The sequence below is a fragment of the Monodon monoceros genome, unplaced genomic scaffold (genome assembly GCF_005190385.1).
Source record: "Monodon monoceros isolate NGI ecotype Baffin Bay Population unplaced genomic scaffold, NGI_Narwhal_1 Super_Scaffold_2, whole genome shotgun sequence".
Taxonomy (NCBI): domain Eukaryota; kingdom Metazoa; phylum Chordata; class Mammalia; order Artiodactyla; family Monodontidae; genus Monodon; species Monodon monoceros.
Window position 1 is genome coordinate 61,643,749 of NW_021703776.1, and position 19,310 is coordinate 61,663,058.

The following is a 19,310-nucleotide window of genomic DNA, read 5'->3' on the forward strand; positions in this document are numbered from 1 at the left end:
ATAAGAGTTTTGGTTGCTCCACATCCTCTCCAGCATTTAATGCAGTCAGTCTTTTAAATTTAGACATTCTGATGTATGTGTGGTGGTAGCGAATTGTGATTTTAATTTGCATTTCCCTAATGACTAATAATATTGAGCATTTTTTCTTAGCTTGTTGACAGTTTTTATACTTTACTCTGTGAAATATCTATGCAAGTCTTGCCCAGTTGAATTTTGTATGCATGTGTGTGTGTGTGTGTGTGTGTGTGTGTGTGTCTTGGTCATTTGTTATAGTAGTTCTTTATATGCAGAGGACACAAGTCCTTTTCCTCAATTACTATAGATTTATAGTGTGTCTTGAAGTCAGTTTATGAAAGCCCTCCATCTCTATTCTTTTTTTCAAGATTGTTTTGCCATTCTAGGTGTTTTTTTTGGCACTTCCATAGAAATGTGGAAATCAGCTTGTTAGTTTCTACAAAAAAAAGCTTTCTGGGATTTTCATTTGGATTGTGTTACATTATGAATCATTTTGGTGAGAATCAACATTTTAAACTATATTGAGTCTTTTAGGGTACATCTTTTTAAAGCATATTTTGCTCATGTCACTCACTAGCTCAAAAGTCTTTACTGGTTCCACAATTACATAGATTAAAGCTTAAGATCTTTAGATGGCTTTATTACCAAGTCTCTTTCCTCTTTTTTTTTTTTTATTCAATGAATGTTGTATCCAGGTTGCTTGTTCTTTCTCATACATAGTCTAAACTTTTCTCCCTCTTCTTCTCTCATGTTCTCCATGCTGAATGTTCTTCACACCTGTTCTCCAAATCCCAAAGGCTCAAATACTACAGATATTTGTGTTATAATGTAATAAATTACAAGTTAACAGTAAGAAGTCTTTAAAAATAAATTGCCACATTTAGAATGTATAAACAACAAGGTCCTATGGTATAGCACAGGGAACTATATCCAATCTTCTGGGATAAACCATATGGAAAAGAATATTAAAAAAAGAATGTCTATATGTGTAAAACTGAGTCACTTTGCTGTACAGCAGAGACTGGCACAGCATTGTAAATCAACTACATGTCAAGTAAAAAAACAACCAAACAAGCAAAATAAATTGTCGTGGGGCAGATCACTTAAAATTTATACAACTGTGATTGGAGCACCAAAAAAGCAAAGCAAAGCGAACCAACCAACCAAGAAACTAATCAACCAAACGAACAAGCCAAACCCAAATAACAGTCATATTAAAATAGGACTTTACTTTTAAATAGAAAGATGATGGTAGCATGAAGGAAGCGTTGAGGAAAAAAGAGCAAAAGACAAACTGAACATGAGAACCATGTAAGAAGCACTTTCAATCCAGGACATATTTGCAAACTGAGCCAAAAAGAACAGTGGAATAATGGTGCTTTGTATATAGCCATGTACTGTATTTTTCTGCTACTACTTGGAGGTTCAAAACGTTCAGGTGGGGCTTCCCTGGTGGCGCAGTGGTTGAGAGTCCACCTGCTGATGCAGGGGACACAGGTTCGTGCCCCGGTCCGGGAAGATCCCACATGCCGCGGAGTGGCTGGGCCCTTGAGCCATGGCCGCTGAGCCTGCGCCTCCGGAGCCTGTGCTCTGCAAAGGGAGAGGCCACAACAGTGAGAGGCCCACGTACCACAAGAAAAAAAAAAAAACAAAAAAACGTTCAGGTGATGGGTAAAAGAGTATGAACCAACTTCAAAGTTCTATTGACATCATTTCCTTGCTTACAAATCACATGTGAGTTAATTCAGATTTCAGAAATAATCTGAAGAATAGACTGAATTTCAGTGTCCAGCTTAAGCTTTTATTTCCTCCATCAAAATTTCCCTGATCCCCTTGGCTAGAAATGACATTCCTACTTCTGAACACTAAAGTACTTTATACTTGTCTTATAGCTCTTATGTTTTCCACCCCATGCATACTTATCGAGGTGCATGTCTTATTCTTTTACAGGGTTGCAATCTTTTTCAGCTAATTTCTGATTTTATCTGTGTATGCTCTATAGCACTTCAAATGGCATCCTGCATATAACAGGTGTTTGAAAATATTTGATGAATGAATGAATGAGTGAATGAATGATGAGCAAATTAAATATAGTAGAGAAATGAGAGGCAGATAGTAAATAAAAAAGAGACTAGATGAAAATCATGCACCTTCCTACTTTTTGTTTTCTGTTTCAGTATTATTTTGGTAAAGGCATGAAAGAATCCAAAATTTAAGTTTTTAAGATTTCTTTGATATCTGTATATCATAATAAAAACCAGACTTTGATGATTTGATAATTTAAAATATTTTTATTTTGCATAAAGTGCAGCTGGACAAGAACCATTAGATTTAGTGCATGTTCTTTTCATTTGTTTTTAAAGCTATTATTCATTTGTTTTATTGTATTAGCAAAAGAAACTGTTCATTTTTTATCTTTTGAGCTGTATTTCAAATACTTTCAAGTTACTCATTTTATAGATTGGCCTTGTCAGAAAAAGAGAACTACATAAAAGTTTTAATTCCATAGATTATTTAACCTTTAAGTTGCTGATTCAAGTGAATTGTACATTTTCTTTGACCTTTTTCTTTTGGGATATACTCATTTTCATTGACTTGTAAGAGTTCTTTACATAGTAGAGGAAACTACACAATTGTTTTTATAGGTCAAAAACAGTTGAATATCCACAACTTCATATGATTCAACTTAAATCATATATTTATGTTGGTTGCCAAGGTTTTCCCAGTTTGTTCTTTTTACTGTAATGTATTTTTAAAGCATAGAACAAGTTTAAAATTTTTTTGTGGTTTAACTTAGAGATCCTTTGCTTTGTCCTCTATTGCTTTATTGCAGCAAAAGTTCTTTCCATCCCAAGGGCAGATAAATATTTTTGTAGTTTCATATTTTTTAATTTAACTTTTAAAATCCATCTGGAATTTTGTTTGAATGTGTTGTTAAGGCCAGGATCTGTTTACTGAGTGAAGAAACAATTACCCTCAGATTCTTGAGCTAACTGTATTGTTTAATTTCATGCCCCGTTGCTAAAATCACAAAATTATTGTGTGTCCTAGCAATATAACATCTTTGACCTTGAGTCCTCATAAAATACATTATTCTGGTTCCTTGGTTTAGCTGATGTATTTCAAGGACCAGAGTAATCTAGAGACCTTCATTTTGAGAGTGTTTACTCTAAGGATGTAAGTAAGTAATAAGGCACACAATACTTGATTTACTTGATGGCTTCTCCTAACATAAAATTCTATCACTCAGAAAATTGTACACATTAACTCACATGGACAATATTGTTTTAAAAATGTTCTTTAAGTAGAAAGATTTAAAAAATCTTGATTGTGTTCTTCTTTTATACTTAAATTGGACTTTATACTTAAGTTGGGCTTAACTTTAGGAACGATATATATATTTATATATATATTTAAAAGTTTTCCTTTGCATTTAAGATACCGAGTGATGACATTACTTATGTATTAAGTAGTGGTATAGACCTGTGTCAAAGTACTTTTTCCATCATAGATGTTTTAGACAGAAATTTCACTGATTTATTCTAAAATGTTTAGAGCTTGTGTTAGTGTTCCTGTGGAATAAAACATGCAATGTTAAATGAATTCAGCTATTCTAAATTTCTGTTATTTGATCTAAATTGTAGGTAATGGCTCTAATACCATTGATAAGAAAAAAGTAAATTGCTTAAGTTTTGGAATTTAGTGTTAAGACATTCTGGTGACACTTGTTAAGCTCTTTGAGTGGGTAAAGATCCTGGCTTCTCCCTTTTCTGTTAGGACACCTCAAAACACCAGTAAAGAATTTTTTCTTTTTGAGACACTGAAGAAATATGTGTATACACTATTATTCAAACTCTCTCTATCTGAACTCAACAACTTAATAGGTTCAGATAAATTTTTAGGTAAATCCCTGTATCTAAATTGTTGCTATTTGCCATCTAAAACAGTGGGATGAAACTGATTCCGTGATAAGCTATCCAATTCAAAGACCAAATAAATTTGGATAGTGAGGTATATTTGTAATGCCTCATGCTAGGTTTCCTTTATAATGGATCGCTCAAAGGGGGAAGATAAAATGGAAATACACTTTTGGATTCAAAGAACTGATGATCACCACATTGTCTGAGAAGCTCTGCCTTTTCGTTTCCTAGCATTTCCTTAGGACTTACTGTGTTCTCAGACTTTAGTAGGTCTGGGTGGAATGGGGAACAGACTACAGTCACAACTAACTCAATAGGGACAGAGGTTTGCCCTCTTGAAATGGGCTTGTCAGAGCTGGAAGTTGGGATTTCCATGGCCACTAAGTGGCTTCAGTTGCCTGCAAGGAAAGGGTCAGGCCCAGAGATACTACAGGGGTGAAAACATTTTATTTTAGGAAAATAATTTTATTTGGGAGTATTTATTTTCTGAGCTATTTTGATGGAACCAGTTTGTTAAACTTAAAGACCTTTGAGGACCATCTCGTTTCACCCTCTCATTTTAGACATAAAGCATTTAGGAAGACTTCTCCAAGTTGACTCAGCTACATAGAGCAGAGTCAGAGCTAGAACCCAAGTCCCCTTTTTAGTTTTTAGCTAGTTTTTTAGCTATCAAATCAGTGATAACAATCTATTTTTTATTTTTCTGAAGTCACATTACAGAATTATGTATATATCCTGGAGAAAGTATGTACAGGAATATTGTGTTGAAGGCAGGTGGAGAAGTGGTTGCTGGTGGCCACCTTATGGGAAGGATTGAGCAATGGTAGTATTTACTGTCAATCAAGTTGAGCTTTTAGATTAATGAGCTGACCACTTGCCATGACCCAAAGTTGGGGAGTTTTAAAAATTCTTATTTGTTGTGAATGAGTCCTAGACTCATATACCTTAACTCCTTTTCTTCAGATAAATAGCAACACTTCTTTTCAAGTTCTTTTCTCTCTCAAGTTTTCTGTTGTTTTTGACTAATATTTAACCTTTAGAAAAGTGTTGGAAAACTTGTTTTTTGTTTTTTTTTTAAATCACAGACCAATAGAAAACACAACAAACAAATCTAAAACAAATTCATTTTATATCAGTTCAAAATGACTTATGGCAATATTGAATTTTTTTCCCTCTGGGCAAGGTAGGGAGGAAGCCAATAGTGTTCATCTCAACTACTTTTTATAGCAAGTTCAGGGAAATGTACAACTTTTATTTTTAAGCATTTATGCTAAGGTTATCTATAATTTATATATTATGGCTATTTCTAGAGAATAACAGAGATGAGGGAGCCTAAGAGAGAAGGAAGAGTGAAAGGATGGGGAGGAAAAGAGATAATCAGGATGAGAAGAGTGATGGAGAAAGAGCTACTAAATGAGAAAATGGGATACTTCTATCTAAGAGTGAAGGGAAAGAGAGAACAGACCAGAGAGCTACTTGAATAGGAGTGCGTGTGAAAGAAGCCATGGTGAGTGGACCTGAGGAGGGAGGGGAAGCATGTCCCAAGGGTAGAGAGAAGGAAAAGGAAAAGAGCAGTGGGCACATTTCTCTTCAAGGCCTCATAGGGCTTCCTCCACTAACCTTCCCATTCCCCTGGATTGTCCCATCTTCCCTCCTGTGCCTCAGCCCTAGTCTTCAGCCAGCCGGGAGCCTGGCTCTTGATCCATTGTAGCTCCTACGTGTTGTTCACTGCTTATTATGAATCTGCCAAGTGGGAGGTGCAGTGAGGATTGAGTGATACAAGTAAGACCTTGAAAAGCTCTTAGAGCATCAGTTGCCACATAGTTATGTCCCCCAAAGTGGAAGCTTTAATAATAATTGTTATATTTCTGTAAATATAAATCATGTTTGAAACATTTAAATTGAGTCCTTGATGTAAAACTTTAGAAATAGATACGTTATATAGTCATTTTCTTAATGGTATGTTGAAGCTGAATCGAATGAAAATCTAGTTGGTCTAGATTAAATCTAAATTCACCAAAAATTTTAATTATGTCTCATTTTCTCTTCCTTTTTGTAGTGATTTAAAGGGAGTGATAGTCACTCTCAGTGATGATGGTCACTTGCAGTGTTCATACCTGGGGACAGACCCTTCTTTGTTCCAAGCTCCAAAAGTTGAATCTAGAGAACTAAACTATGATGAACTTGATATAGAATTGAAAGAACTTCAGAAAATCATCAAAGATGTTAACAAATCACAAGGTATTTCATTTGCAGCTTTTTATTATTTGATTTTAGTATTCATTGTAAAATTTATATTATTTTGTATATGGATAATGTTTTGTACATATTAGTTGATTTTCTCCCCCAGGCTTAATTAAACTCATTTTTGTAAAAACAGCATTGCTCTTTAACACACTAGTCTTTGTGCTTAATTTGTATTTTATAGCTTCTGAAAAATATGTCCTAATTTAACAATACTTTTACTAGTGTGTACTTTTACTAGTAATACTTTTGTTAGTGTGTTTCAGGGACAGTGCTGAGGTTTTTTCTTTAAACTCTAAGAAAGGAACATGTATTTCTTTGGATAGTGGTTTTAGACCTTTAGAATTATGTTAAGGTTTAGAGTGATCATTTATTAACTTCTAATATCCCTGAAAAAATTTTATTTGCTTATTTTAAAAGAAACCAAAGCAGTATGTGAATTACTACTTTGTTACTAAAAATGTAGTCATTTGCAGCCTAGTGATATAATTTATGTTTGTAGTTAATTAGCGATCCAAATGGAGTGTAGCCTGTGGTATGCTGATTTCTAATGACTCAGAGGCTGCTGATATTTTCAATTCTTGAGTTTTGTATAACTCAATATTATCTTACTTTGGGATTCACAGGGGTATAATTTTACTGTAAATTAAAAGGAGAAACAAAACAGCAATCCTGCAGTTTGAGTTGGACATGTGAAAAGCATTACTTTAAGTTCCCTTCTCAGGGTCAGGTAAAAGTATTTTTTTAATGAGAAAAAATATGGACTATTTTCACTTAAAAGAAATGTTAAAACAAGCAGGAATAATAAAAGAAGCAGAGCATCAAAAGCCAACCAAAACAACAGAGCCAATCTTAATCCTGGTCCAGTCACTTTCCTAGATTTATGTATTTTTGAGCCCATATTACCAAGAGACATTCAGAGGAATTTAGATAATATATTAAAAATATTAATATTAAAATAAAATTATTATGCTTTGGTTTTACACATTCTCTTAGAAAGTTTTGAAAATAAACAAGTGAAACTTAGGTCTTTTAAGTACCTCCAATTATTTAAAAACCCATTTGTTGTCAGGACCCTCATGTCAAATAGAGAATAGTTAAAACTGGATGTGTCATATTGCACATTTTTTTCCATTTTTGATACTAGTGTTTTGGGATTAATGGAATATAAGTCTCATTTTGTCACTTAAAAATGTAATTGGAGAAAAGTGGCATACATATGAAACATGAAATTTCCAGAGTTGGTTAAATAAGTTTAATGTGGCTTTTCACTACAAATTTTGTGTCTTGAGATTTTGGCCTTTCCATAAACAATGTGCTAACGATATTTTGATTAACACTTGATTATGTAAAACATTTCTCAGGTAAATCCCTTACAGCTAAAAGTTATTTTTTGGTGGCCATAGTGATGCCCTTGGGTGAGAAGGGTTAGGCTGTTTTACTTGTCATTACCCTGATTCTTCTGTGTATCTTAAAATAAGTGCTAATTAAGCTAGGGATGTACCCACAGACTTGAGTGCAAAGTTTATTATTTATATAACCTCAAAGTTAATATTTGAAGTTCTCTGCCCCTTCTTTGCCACCATCATTTGGTTTTATTCCTACAAAAGAAACCGAGACTCTTAAAAAAGAGAGACTTTTAACATGTTTTATTTCTAGATATGGAAAAAATTTAGTATTCTCTACACTTATAAAATTGTGGTATATTTGTTCATTAAAATACTTGTAATTGGGCTTCCCTGGTGGCGCAGTGGTTGACAGTCTGCCTGCCGATGCAGGGGACACGGGTTCGTGCCCCGGTCCGGGAAGATCCCACATGCCGCGGAGCAGCTAGGCCCGTGAGCCATGGCCGCTGAGCCTGCGCGTCCAGAGCCTGTTCTCCGCAACGGGAGAGGCCGCAGCAGTGAGAGGCCCGCGTACCGCAAAAAAAACCCCCCAAAACCTGTAATTATATAAAAGCACCAAATCATTTCATTACAGAAGATTATGAGAAGTTAAAACTCTGAACTTTTTGATGACCTCATTATTCATTTAAATGCCACCTATTTTAATACAGTGACTTTAACTTGCAAAAAAGAAGTTCACAGTCTTGTGGGTTATGTTCAGCACTTTAAAGCTTGTTTCATTTCTTCAAAGCAAGAATTGCAGCAAAATGTAAAGCCAATTTAAAGAGTATATTTTGTTTTACACATGGTATATATTATCTACTGTAATAAAAGTATTTTTGAAGCTGATTTTATGTGTGTAAGTTATATGAGGGATGTATGTTGTAAGCATGAAGTTATAGTAATAATTTCTGTATGGCTTATGGATTTTGAAGCTTTTCATACTCATTAGTGAGAATCCTGCCTTGCATTTCTGTTACTAGTAGTCAACAACATCTATCAGTAGGCACTTTCAAAAACAGAGTTTCCTTATGATGGATTTAGACAGTTGATATGTTCTTTACTTGGGATGGATATGAAGGAAAGGGTACAATACTGAGATAGACTCCCACACAGCATACTTGTGTCTTCAGGAAGGGAAAGAGAGCAGTAAGACATGGGCGTATAAATGCAAGTCTTCACCCATTTGAAATATGTCTAGGATAACTAAGTTGCTTCTACCACTGAGTAGTAGAAACATTTGTACCTGGTAACCTTGTTAGAAGATGTGCTATTCGGGTTTATGTCTGGCTGCATATAACAGAATGCCTAAATAGGGTGGCTTAAATAAGGCACAGGTTTATTTCTTTCTCATGGAAAAGAAGTCCAATAATGGGCAGTCCAGGGTTGATTTGGCAGTTCCAAAGTCATCAGGGACTCTGATTCCTTCTCACCCAGGGTCTTCTGTTGGTCTAGGATGGCTTCTGGAACTCCTGCCCTCACATCTGCAGCTGAGTCAGCCCACTTAACGATCTTTCCTGGAAGCCACACCCTGAACAGCTTCCACTTACATCTGACTGGCCACTCCAAGCTGCAAAAGAGCCTGGGAAATTTAGCATTTTGGTTGAGCACTTTGTTACTTAGGATAAAATTGGACTCTTTTTTAGTAAAGAAGAACTGAAGAATCTTTACTGGGTGGGCAACAAGCAGCCTTTTGTACTCTCACTAAGTTGTGGAAATTCTTATTCCAAACAGTGTAATATTGGTGGGAATGCCTGGTGGCAATTGTAGGTGGTTCTTCTCTTTGTGAGACAGCTGATTTATGTGACATCATCCAGGTGCTTTCTATATTTTCAGTCAGCCATCCTCAGTGTGGGGGGATGTTTCCTCTCAGGGTCACAGGGTGATTTTAGCAGTTCCAGGCATTATGTGCAAGTATGATTTCCAGGGAAGAAGAGCGATATTTCTCCCAAGTGTCCCCATTTATTAGGGAGGACTAGCTTTCCCAGAAGCATGTACCAGCATGCCGACTCCCACCTTTCCTTACCTCACATCTGCCAGGATTAGGCTCCATGATCACGACTAAAACAACAAAAGGCCAGGGGAGAAATCATCATGATGCGATTTGACCAATTCAATAACTTTGAGATGAGGTGAATGCCTCAACAGAATTAGTGTTCTGCCACAAAGAAGGAGGAGGGAAGAATGGATGTTAGGGGGACAGCCAATAATCTGCCATATATATATGTATATATATACACATATGTATGTGCATATGTATTATTTATGTTTCTTATTTATTTAGGATCTCTATAACTTGTTCTTTTTATTTATTTATTTATTTATTTTATTTATTTATTTAAACATCTTTATTGGGGTATAATTGCTTTACAATGGTGTGTTAGTTTCTGCTTTATAACAAAGTGAATCAGTTATACATATACATATGTTCCCATATCTCTGCCCTCTTGCGTCTCCCTCCCTCCCACCCTCCCTATCCCACCCCTCCAGGCTGTCACAAAGCACCGAGCCAATATCCCTGTGCCATGCGGCTGCTACCCACTAGCTATCTACCTTACGTTTGTTAGTGTGTATATGTCCATGACTCTCTCTTGTCCTGTCATACCTCATTATACACTATAAACATTTTTTAAATTGTGAAATTTTCAATTGTAAAGAGAAAATGAATATGGTCAAAATAATTCAAACAGTACTGAAAGCATAAACCCCAGGTCTTTGTTCCACTAGATTATTTAAAGGTAACCTTTATTAAAAGTTTTTGTGTATTCTTTGAGAAAATTTTCCTGTTTATATAATTGTTTTTACACAAATACGTGTGTATTAGAGACATTGTACTACATCTTGCTTTTTTTAAATCAATATCATATCTAGGATTTCTTTTCATGTCAGTATATAAAGATGGACAGCACTCTTATTTAGAGTTTTGGGTTTTGGACCATTGCACAGTATTGATATACCATAATTTAGTTAACTATTTCTCTATTAATAGAAATATAATTTAGATTTAGGCTGCTTTGTTTTTCATAATTACTAGCAACAGAGAAACTCCTTGGGCATGTCTATGAGTATTGGGTAAATGTTTGGGAGTAGATTTGTTAAGTCACAGGGTATATGAATTTTACATTTTTTTGGTGAATTTTACATTTTGATAATTACAGCCAGTTTACCTTCAAAAGAGTTGCACTCTTTTTGGCTTCTACCAGTAGCTAAGGATAGGGAATTTAAATTCCTGACACTCGTCAGTCAATGGGTCACATCTTAGCTAATATCTTTGGAAAAAGAGACAGTTTTCCTTTCTAGTAATGTAGAGGGGAAAGAATTAGCATAAAGTTTCTCATTCTGAAATGCCTCAGTTTTTTTTTCAACTCGTGAGTATATATTTGATATATGGTATAGATAAACCTTAGCAACTGTATACAGCAAGCTTTACTTTATGAGTAAATACTTTTTTTTCTCTTAAAATTACAGGTGTATGGCCTATGACCGAGAGAGAAGATGACCTGAAAGTCTCTGCCGTGGTTTCTCCTAACTTTGATTCAGTATCTGTAGGTGTATTTGCAGACTTTCAAAGGGTTTGTGATAGTGGCAAACTCTGATAAATTGGGATCAAAATGTATTGGTTTAAATTCTGGGCCTCCAAATAGAAACTTTAGGGAAGATAAGTTTTAGGCTTTGTTACTTATAGAAAAAAACATTTCTAAGTTCTTTGTGTAATAAGAAGTTCCTTAGGCAGGATTTCTGTCTTAAAAAAGGGGGAGGGAAGGGAAATTGTCAAAGAGGTTCTCACCATTACTCTGAATCTACCTACTTTTTTTAAAAAAACGTTTTCAGTACTGAGTATTGAGATAATCCTAATCCAGATGAATAATACTGACCCCACTAGATTTTTGTTGAAGGTTCAATGAGATAATGTTTATGAAAGGCATAGCTCAGGGTTTGGTAATTTATAGTGTTTAATACATTATGGTGGTTGTGGTGGGGAAGTAGTTTAAGAATAGAGTTGGGCCAGGAATTATTTTTTCTCTCATTTCTATCTGTGTGACCCAGGGCAAGGTATTCAATTTTCTTAGTCTCAATGTTCTCATCTGTAAAATGGGAATAGTAATAGAATCCACTTTGTTGAATTATGGTAATTAACTAACAAATCATTATAATAATAAAATTACATTTTAATTCTTTTAAAATGATCATCACGATCATCACCACCACAACCACCACCACCACCACCTGCATTCCACTTGCCTCCTTCAGTGCCATATCCTTAGTGCCAGTCACATAATGGGTGTTCAGTATATATTCGCTCTATAAATGAATTAATAAAGCTGAGAAACAAGAAAGGGGGACTGTCCTTGGTTACGTTACCCCATCTCTTTGTTTAGTCTTCTGTACGCACTTGTTAGATTATGGTTGGTTTTCTCTCACTGCCTGCAGTTTGGGCAAAATATATTAAGTTTATCTATATCTGTACCAAAGTTGATCAATTTAGGACAGTGATTGAATTCACTGTTTTTTACTCTGTATGGAATTTATGTCATATAATTTTGTTTAGGAAATGACTTTGATATTTATGTATCACAGCATAATATAGTAAGTAGTTCCATAAGCTTTTCAAAGATTAATCTTAGTATAAACAGCCAACCCAAGCTGTGATAAAAATCACATTAACATTGCCATAGTATAGTAAGTTGGGTATACGTAAAAAAAGTAGGACTATATATGAAAGAAACATTCACCCAGCTGAGTCACATAGTAGAGGTACTGTTTAAACATTGGATATTCAGCACACACCATTTCTCACTCTACCTGAAGGGTGTAGTCTGAGTGGAACATTTTTGCTTAGTTAGCTGACAAATGTACACACATTTTCTTGCCTTGGAAATGATTCTTTTTTCCCTTTGGGCAACTTATATAATTTTTTCTAGGTTCTCTTAAACATAGGCTATTTGGATTGAAATTCCCTTTCTGTTCTTTAGCAACTTTTGATCTTTCTGAGGAAAGGCCTTATGTAATAGCACTGTATTGTAATATATATTTCCCTATCAATAACCTGGAGTGCTTTTTCCTCTTAACTAGATGTCTCTTTTCAGCTTCATTTCCCCTTCTTACTATTTCTTTCCTTCTTAAGAGATTCTTGAGAGTATCATATTCATCCCACTGGAAAACATCAGTCCAACGATTTAGGTGGCTGTGATGCTATGCTGTCTTTGTAGAGCTGCTTCTCTCTGGCTGTAATTTCATGTTTCCAAAGGACTTTTGTCCCTGAAATATCTAGGTATTTAGATATGGATTGAAAAGAGCAGGAAACAGGAGATGTTGGTTTCTCTTCCAGAACTGCCGACAGCTAAATGTAAAACATTTCCTGGATTTTAGGTAATACTAGAGCAAAAAGCCTGGCTTAATATTTTATTTTCAATCATTGTTATGAAAGCACACATCCAAAAAATAATATAATTAGTGTTAGAATGGGGGTTTTTATAGAAGAGATAAACATCACTATCCTCTCTTCTTGACTGAGAAGTTGGATCAAAGTTCATATATAGTTTCCTATGGAATCATAAATAGAATATGAATCTCCCAACTCTTAATTATGCTGATGGCCATTACATCATAGTGATCCCCACTGCTTAGAAGTGATTTAATTTTTCTTAGTAAAATAATTCCAAATAGGTTAACAAAGTACAATGGATTTATTCATTGTTGGACAGAGACTTCATGATCTTAATTGTTCCCTCAGGAATTCATGTGGGTATTATTAGAAAATATGTTACACTTTGATCTTATTCTATTATAGAGTGACCATATTTTCCTCTCAACCTACCACTCTAAAAAAAAGTTATAAATTCTAAGGAAATGTTTGCTCTATTATATTCTGAATTCTTTAAGAGATAGGACCAGGTAACCAAGGCTGATGCTCAAAGAGTAAAAGAGTTTATGAGGGGCTTCCCTGGTGGTGCAGTGGTTGAGAGTCCGCCTGCCGATGCAGGGAACACGGGTTCATGCCCCGGTCCGGGAAGATCCCACATGCCGTGGAGCGGCTGGGCCCGTGAGCCATGGCCGCTGAGCCTGCGCATCCGGAGCCTGTGCTCTGCAACGGGAGAGGCCACAACAGTGAGAGGCCCGTGTACCATAAAAAAAAAAAAAAAAAAGAGTTTATGATATGTGCTAGGAAAAAAAAATACACTCCTACTTTTGTTTTATTTTCTAGATGTAAGGCCACTCAATCTTTATATCATTAGTTACATGTCTTAGATATCAATACATATTATTAATCAGAATAAAACATACCTTTGGCAAGCTAAAAATACAAGGACCTAAAAGAATGGTGTACTGTTTATATAGAAAATATACAGAAGTCTTCTTTTCTATAATATAAAGAATGAGTAAATAGAATTAGTTTCAGTTTTTAAGGACATTTGGCAATAGAGTAGTTTGATAGTAAAATATATGAACTTTTCTTCCCTTTTTGGAATCGTGGGTTTTTAAATATTAGCTTGTGACTTTCTCATTGAAGCCATCCAAAAAGCCACACTGACTCTTTTAGTCTGCCATCAGAGTGATAAATCCTTTATAGTTTTTTTTGGTGGTGAGAAGTATGTATCACACCTACTGTGTTTACTCATTGATGTGCAGTGTTGAAACTATTCTTTCCTTCTCTTCTCAATTCTGTGTTTACAGCAATCTACTGATGTTGAAGTGGGAGCTGACCTTGCCCCTTCAGTCACAGTGAAGGTATTGTACATAGTTCTAGACTGTAATGTGCAAACAATATCACATATTTCATCACATCTGTCACTTGTCACCCTATAAATAGCTTATGGAAATGTAAAACAAACACTTGGTGGGCAGAAGAACTAATAGACATTTACCAGAGGGAACATCAAAATGGCCAACAGACACATGAAAAGATGCTCAACATCACTGATCGTCAGGGACATGTGCATCAAAACCACATGAGATATCACCTCACACCTTAGAATGGCTGTCATAAAGAAGACAAGAGACAACAGGTGCTGGTGAGGATGTGGTGAAAAGGGAGCCCTTAAATATTGTTGGTGGGAATGTAAGTTGATCCAACCACTTTGGAGATCAATTGGAGGTTCCTCAAATAATTAAAAAAAAAAATCTGTATGACCCAGCAACTCCACTTCTGGTTATAAACCAAAGGAAATGAAAATAGTATTTCCCACGAGAGATATACACTCTCATGTTTATCGCAGTATTATTCACAAAATAGCCAAGATGTGGAAACAACCCAAATGCCTATCAATGGATGAATGGATAAAAAAGATATGGTACATATACACAATGGAATATTATTCAACTATGAGAAGGAAGGATATCCTTCCATTTGCAACAACATGGATGGATCTTGAGCACGTTATGCTAAGTAAGATAAGTCAGACAGAGAAAAACAAGTCCTGTATGATATCACTTATATGTGGGAATCTAAAAAAGTTAAGCCTGTAAAAAACAGAGGGTAAAATGGTGCTTACCAGGGGATTGGGGGTGGTTAAGAGTGATGATGTTTAAGGGCACAAACTTGTAATGAGTAGTAAATAAGCCATAGAGATCTAATGCACCATATAATGAATATAGATAATATTGTACTATAATTATGTAATGTGATAAATATCACTGCCTTGGCAATCATATTGCAATATATAGATGTATCAAAGTAACATGCTGTACACGTTAAATGTACACAATGTTACACATTAAATTTATTCAATTAAACAAAAGATTTCTTGGTTAAAAAGTTAAGAAAAACCCAAACACTTGACATTTGTAAGTTTTCCTCAGCCTTGAGTAGTAAATAGATAGCCTTTATTGTTTACTACAAATATAAAACTAGTAATTGCATTTATAGCAATATGTATATAACAAAAAATTGTTATGACTTATTCCTACCATTAATTAAATGTGTAGTGTGATTAAGGGTCTTTTTTCTAGAAACAAAATTAGTATTTAAATATACTAAAGGAATTGTGTCATCACATTCACAGTAGACCAAGCAGTTGATTGCAGTATAATATATATATTGGGGAATCATATGAATGTTAATAATATCTTTCTTCTATGTATGATTATGTGTGTATTTGAAAAGAATTTCCAGCCATCTGTCTGCCATAGTATTAACTTTAAATGGATGTATTTATGGCAAGAAAATATTAAATGAAGAAGCCACAAAATAGAGTAGTGACAAATTGATAGTCCCCAAAAAATAGAATATGAAGGATGTGGTTTTGGTTAAGATTTTTAGTCCTGCCATTGTAGAATTTTAGAACTAGAACTCAAATGTAGAACCCTCTTAAGGCATTTAGATTAAAGTGTGGTAATAAGTCAGCACATTATTAAGCTGAAAGTATTTATCACTGCCCAGACTTTGGAGCCAGGGAAAGTTGTGGATCTTGGCGATTTGCTAAGTCAAAACTTGGACAGGGCTTTATATTTTCTTAGATTATGGGTTGCTGTCCTTGGAGGAGTTTGACAGGGCACCAGGCTTTACCAATTGTGTTCGCTTATACTAGACCCAGCGGGTGGCCCAAGTGTGGGGATCTTTGGTAGAAGTTGAAGGGAGCCCAATCTTATAACAGTTTCCTAAGCTAATTTTTTTGGATTCTTGCCACTGGTAGCAAGGGTGGTCTTTTCCCAGTCTCCATTCCCCCTGTCCAATCAAAGGCTCTATCCCATTAATACTTCTGAGTCTGGAAAAGCATTAGTGGCAAGAAATCAATCATTTAAGAAAAAAAAACCAACAACCCTGTAGCGTTCCAGGAATGATCTATAGACCTCTGTGTAGGGAAATCTCTTTTATATCTATCTACTGATATTGTTCTGACACATAACATAATAATTCAGGAGCACACTGCAAATTGCAAAAAGAAATCTTGTACCTAAACCAGATAACTTTGCTCATGCTAATTTTTTCCCTCACTACTAGTTACTGCTATAAATAAATACACATTTCCCTCCCATGCCGTTCTTAAGCTTTCATGTGTAATAGCCACCTTAAAATGGTGGCATGACACTATTGGAAAATTCTCCTTCATTAGGAGAATAACACTTAACTATGTTTGAGAATGGCGAAGTCACAGCTCTCTTCCTTATGGCCATTATAAAAGAATGGGAAAGAATGCGACACACAAGAGTTGCACAAAATCAGCTGGACTTAAGCGGCAGACACCATGACTTCCTGATTCTGCCTGACAGTTCCTATACAAATTTCTGTTATAAATCTCTCCTTATAGCCTTTTATAACAACAGCAGCCAAGATATATAACCATGGAAGTTTCCATCATAGTAAATCCTGTTAATTGAGAAAATTTTTCCATCCGTTCCAAGTGAATGAAGATGTGGCTACCTTGAGTGTGTGTGCGTGATGCGTGACCATCTATCTATTGCAGGCAACTAAGGCAGAGTGGTTGTTAATACCTGGCCTTTGGAGTCATGTTTATATATCTAGGATAAAAATTTAGTATTATGTTTCCTGAGGACCATATTTTATTTTGTTAGGAACGGAAAATAGCATGGGAAATTCAGATATTAATTTTCATATTTCCCCCTTAATCTATAATTATTTTTCTCTTAAAATATGAGGTTTATGGCCTAGCCAAGTCTTTAACTCTTTTTTTTGGCTCAAACAAACTCTTCTTTGTTACTGTAGTTATTTTTGTCACACATCTTCTTGATTCACTTTTGAAAGTGCCTAGTCCATTGTTGGGATTCAATAGATCTGTGTATGAGAGTTATCACCATTGATCTTGCATCTAAACTAAATGCAAGCACTTGTAACAATGTAAAATTGTACGATTGTTGTCTAAGTACATGTTGTTATGCCAGGCAGAGTCAGAACGTCTGCTGTCTTAAAAATGGCTTATTCTACCTTAAGGATTTTTCATTTTCATTTTTAAAACTAACCTCTCACGAGATGTTCCTGGTCATAATTTTCAGCTCTCTTGCACACATTGGCTGGATGGTCTTAGACGTATTATTGAGCTTCTGTGAACCTCTATTTTTAAACTGTAAAATGACGGTACTTCTTCATTTGCAGAGTTATTTTGGGACTTAACCACAATTGATTAAGAGTGTGGGCTCTGGATTCTGACAGACAGAAGTTAAATTATGCTTCTTCCACTTATAATCAGAGTAGCCTTAGTCAAATTATCTAGCTTCTCTGAGCCACATTTTTCTCTTATGTAAAATGGTATATTGTGATAGTACCTGTTTCACAATGTTGTAATGATTAAATGAGATAATACACATAAATAATTTATTAGCATGGTTTCATGAATATAGAAAGCTGCTAATGGTTATTATCATTAATTTTATTTAAAAATATATGTACAGACCATATTATTGTTAACAGTAAAATATTGAAATTGCGTTCTGTTTATTTAGTGGAATAGCTATCATGTCTACAGCACATGCGTACTTTCTTCTTCCCATAATTACCATCAGTGTTTTATTAAAAAGGTATTATGCTTTTTATAATGGTCACATATCATTACAGAATCTTTGTGGTATGCAGATTTCCCCCCATGTATTCCCAGGGCTTATAAAGTAAAAATTGAGGGTTCATTGTTCATTTGCTGTGTTTATTGTACTTATTTGCATCAATAGTTGTCCTTTAAAATTTTTACTTTGCAAGTCAAAAATTTTGTGCTTATTTTAAGTTGTACAGAATATCCACATCATTTAAAATTAATACAAGACATTTACTGAATCTAATTATATGTGTATAATGTTTGTGGGCCAGATGTATATTCTTGTATATTGTTTATCTATAGTATGTATGTATATATATAATTAAGGAATAGTTGATACATGCCTTTTACCTAAGAGAAAATTCAAAATGACTTTTCTTAAAAATTAAGTATGCCCTTGCATTATGTCAATTAATAATGGAATGTATCTGTCTCATATACTAGAGTCTAGTAACTAGACTAAATTATTCCATAGCAAAGGTGCCATGTATAATAGAAGAGTGCTTCTCAACTCTGGTTGTAAATAGCTATCACCTGGGGAACTATTAAAGCAATACCAATACCCAGGTCTACTCCCAGAGATTGTGATTTAGTTGGTCTAGGAACTCTACCTGGCCAGTGACTGTGATAAATCTGGCTTACCATGTGGATAAACTCATCCAAAGAGACTGTTCAAAGAGGCTGGGGCTTTTAGGAGACAAAATCCAAAGAGAGAATGTTCCCAATGGAAGCCAGATCTTTAAGCTTTTTCTTTGATGCCCCTAGCACTGTGGCCCAGTAAAGATCCTTGGGCCTGATGGATTCTATTGACGTTCCTCCTCAGGGTGAGTGAGAGAAGTCCTGGCCTTCTCTGCCCATACCCACCCATTTCTCAGTCAAACTATTAACCCAGAATTCATAGCTATTAACTCTGACTGGAATAGGAATTATCATTCGAAGCATCATCAACTAAGAGCACCAGTTTGGAAATGCAGCCAGCTTAGAAATGCAGCAGTCATTATTGCCATTCTTTGATATTTTCTAGAATTAGTTATTGCCATTCTTTGATATTTTCTAGAATTAGTTATGTCAGGTATTTTTGTATTAAGCTGTGGAAGAAAATGTAGTGCTTTGATATGTATTTAAACTATTGATAGTAAATACCTACCTAGAAAGGAAATCTTTAGAGCGTAACTTGTGTAAAAGGTAATATACTGATACTAGATAAAATAAATAATTCATGATGCCACATCTATACATGTAAAGAAGAATGAACACATATA

General features: G+C 35.0%; 1 protein-coding gene across 5 annotated transcripts in view; it reads left to right on the forward strand.

The window, feature by feature from the left end:
* Nucleotides 1-19,310, forward strand: part of BBS9 (Bardet-Biedl syndrome 9) — a 449,627-nt gene that overhangs the window by 165,808 nt on the left and 264,509 nt on the right. For all 5 annotated transcript variants that reach the window (XR_003795236.1, XM_029233592.1, XM_029233591.1 and 2 more), the window contains 3 exons: nucleotides 5,995-6,176; nucleotides 11,033-11,109; nucleotides 14,240-14,293. Coding sequence is in view for 4 of the 5 variants with exons in the window: in XM_029233592.1 (XP_029089425.1) it covers nucleotides 5,995-6,176; nucleotides 11,033-11,109; nucleotides 14,240-14,293 (313 nt within the window). In the remaining variant the exon portion in view is untranslated. The remainder of the gene's footprint in view (nucleotides 1-5,994; nucleotides 6,177-11,032; nucleotides 11,110-14,239; nucleotides 14,294-19,310) is intronic.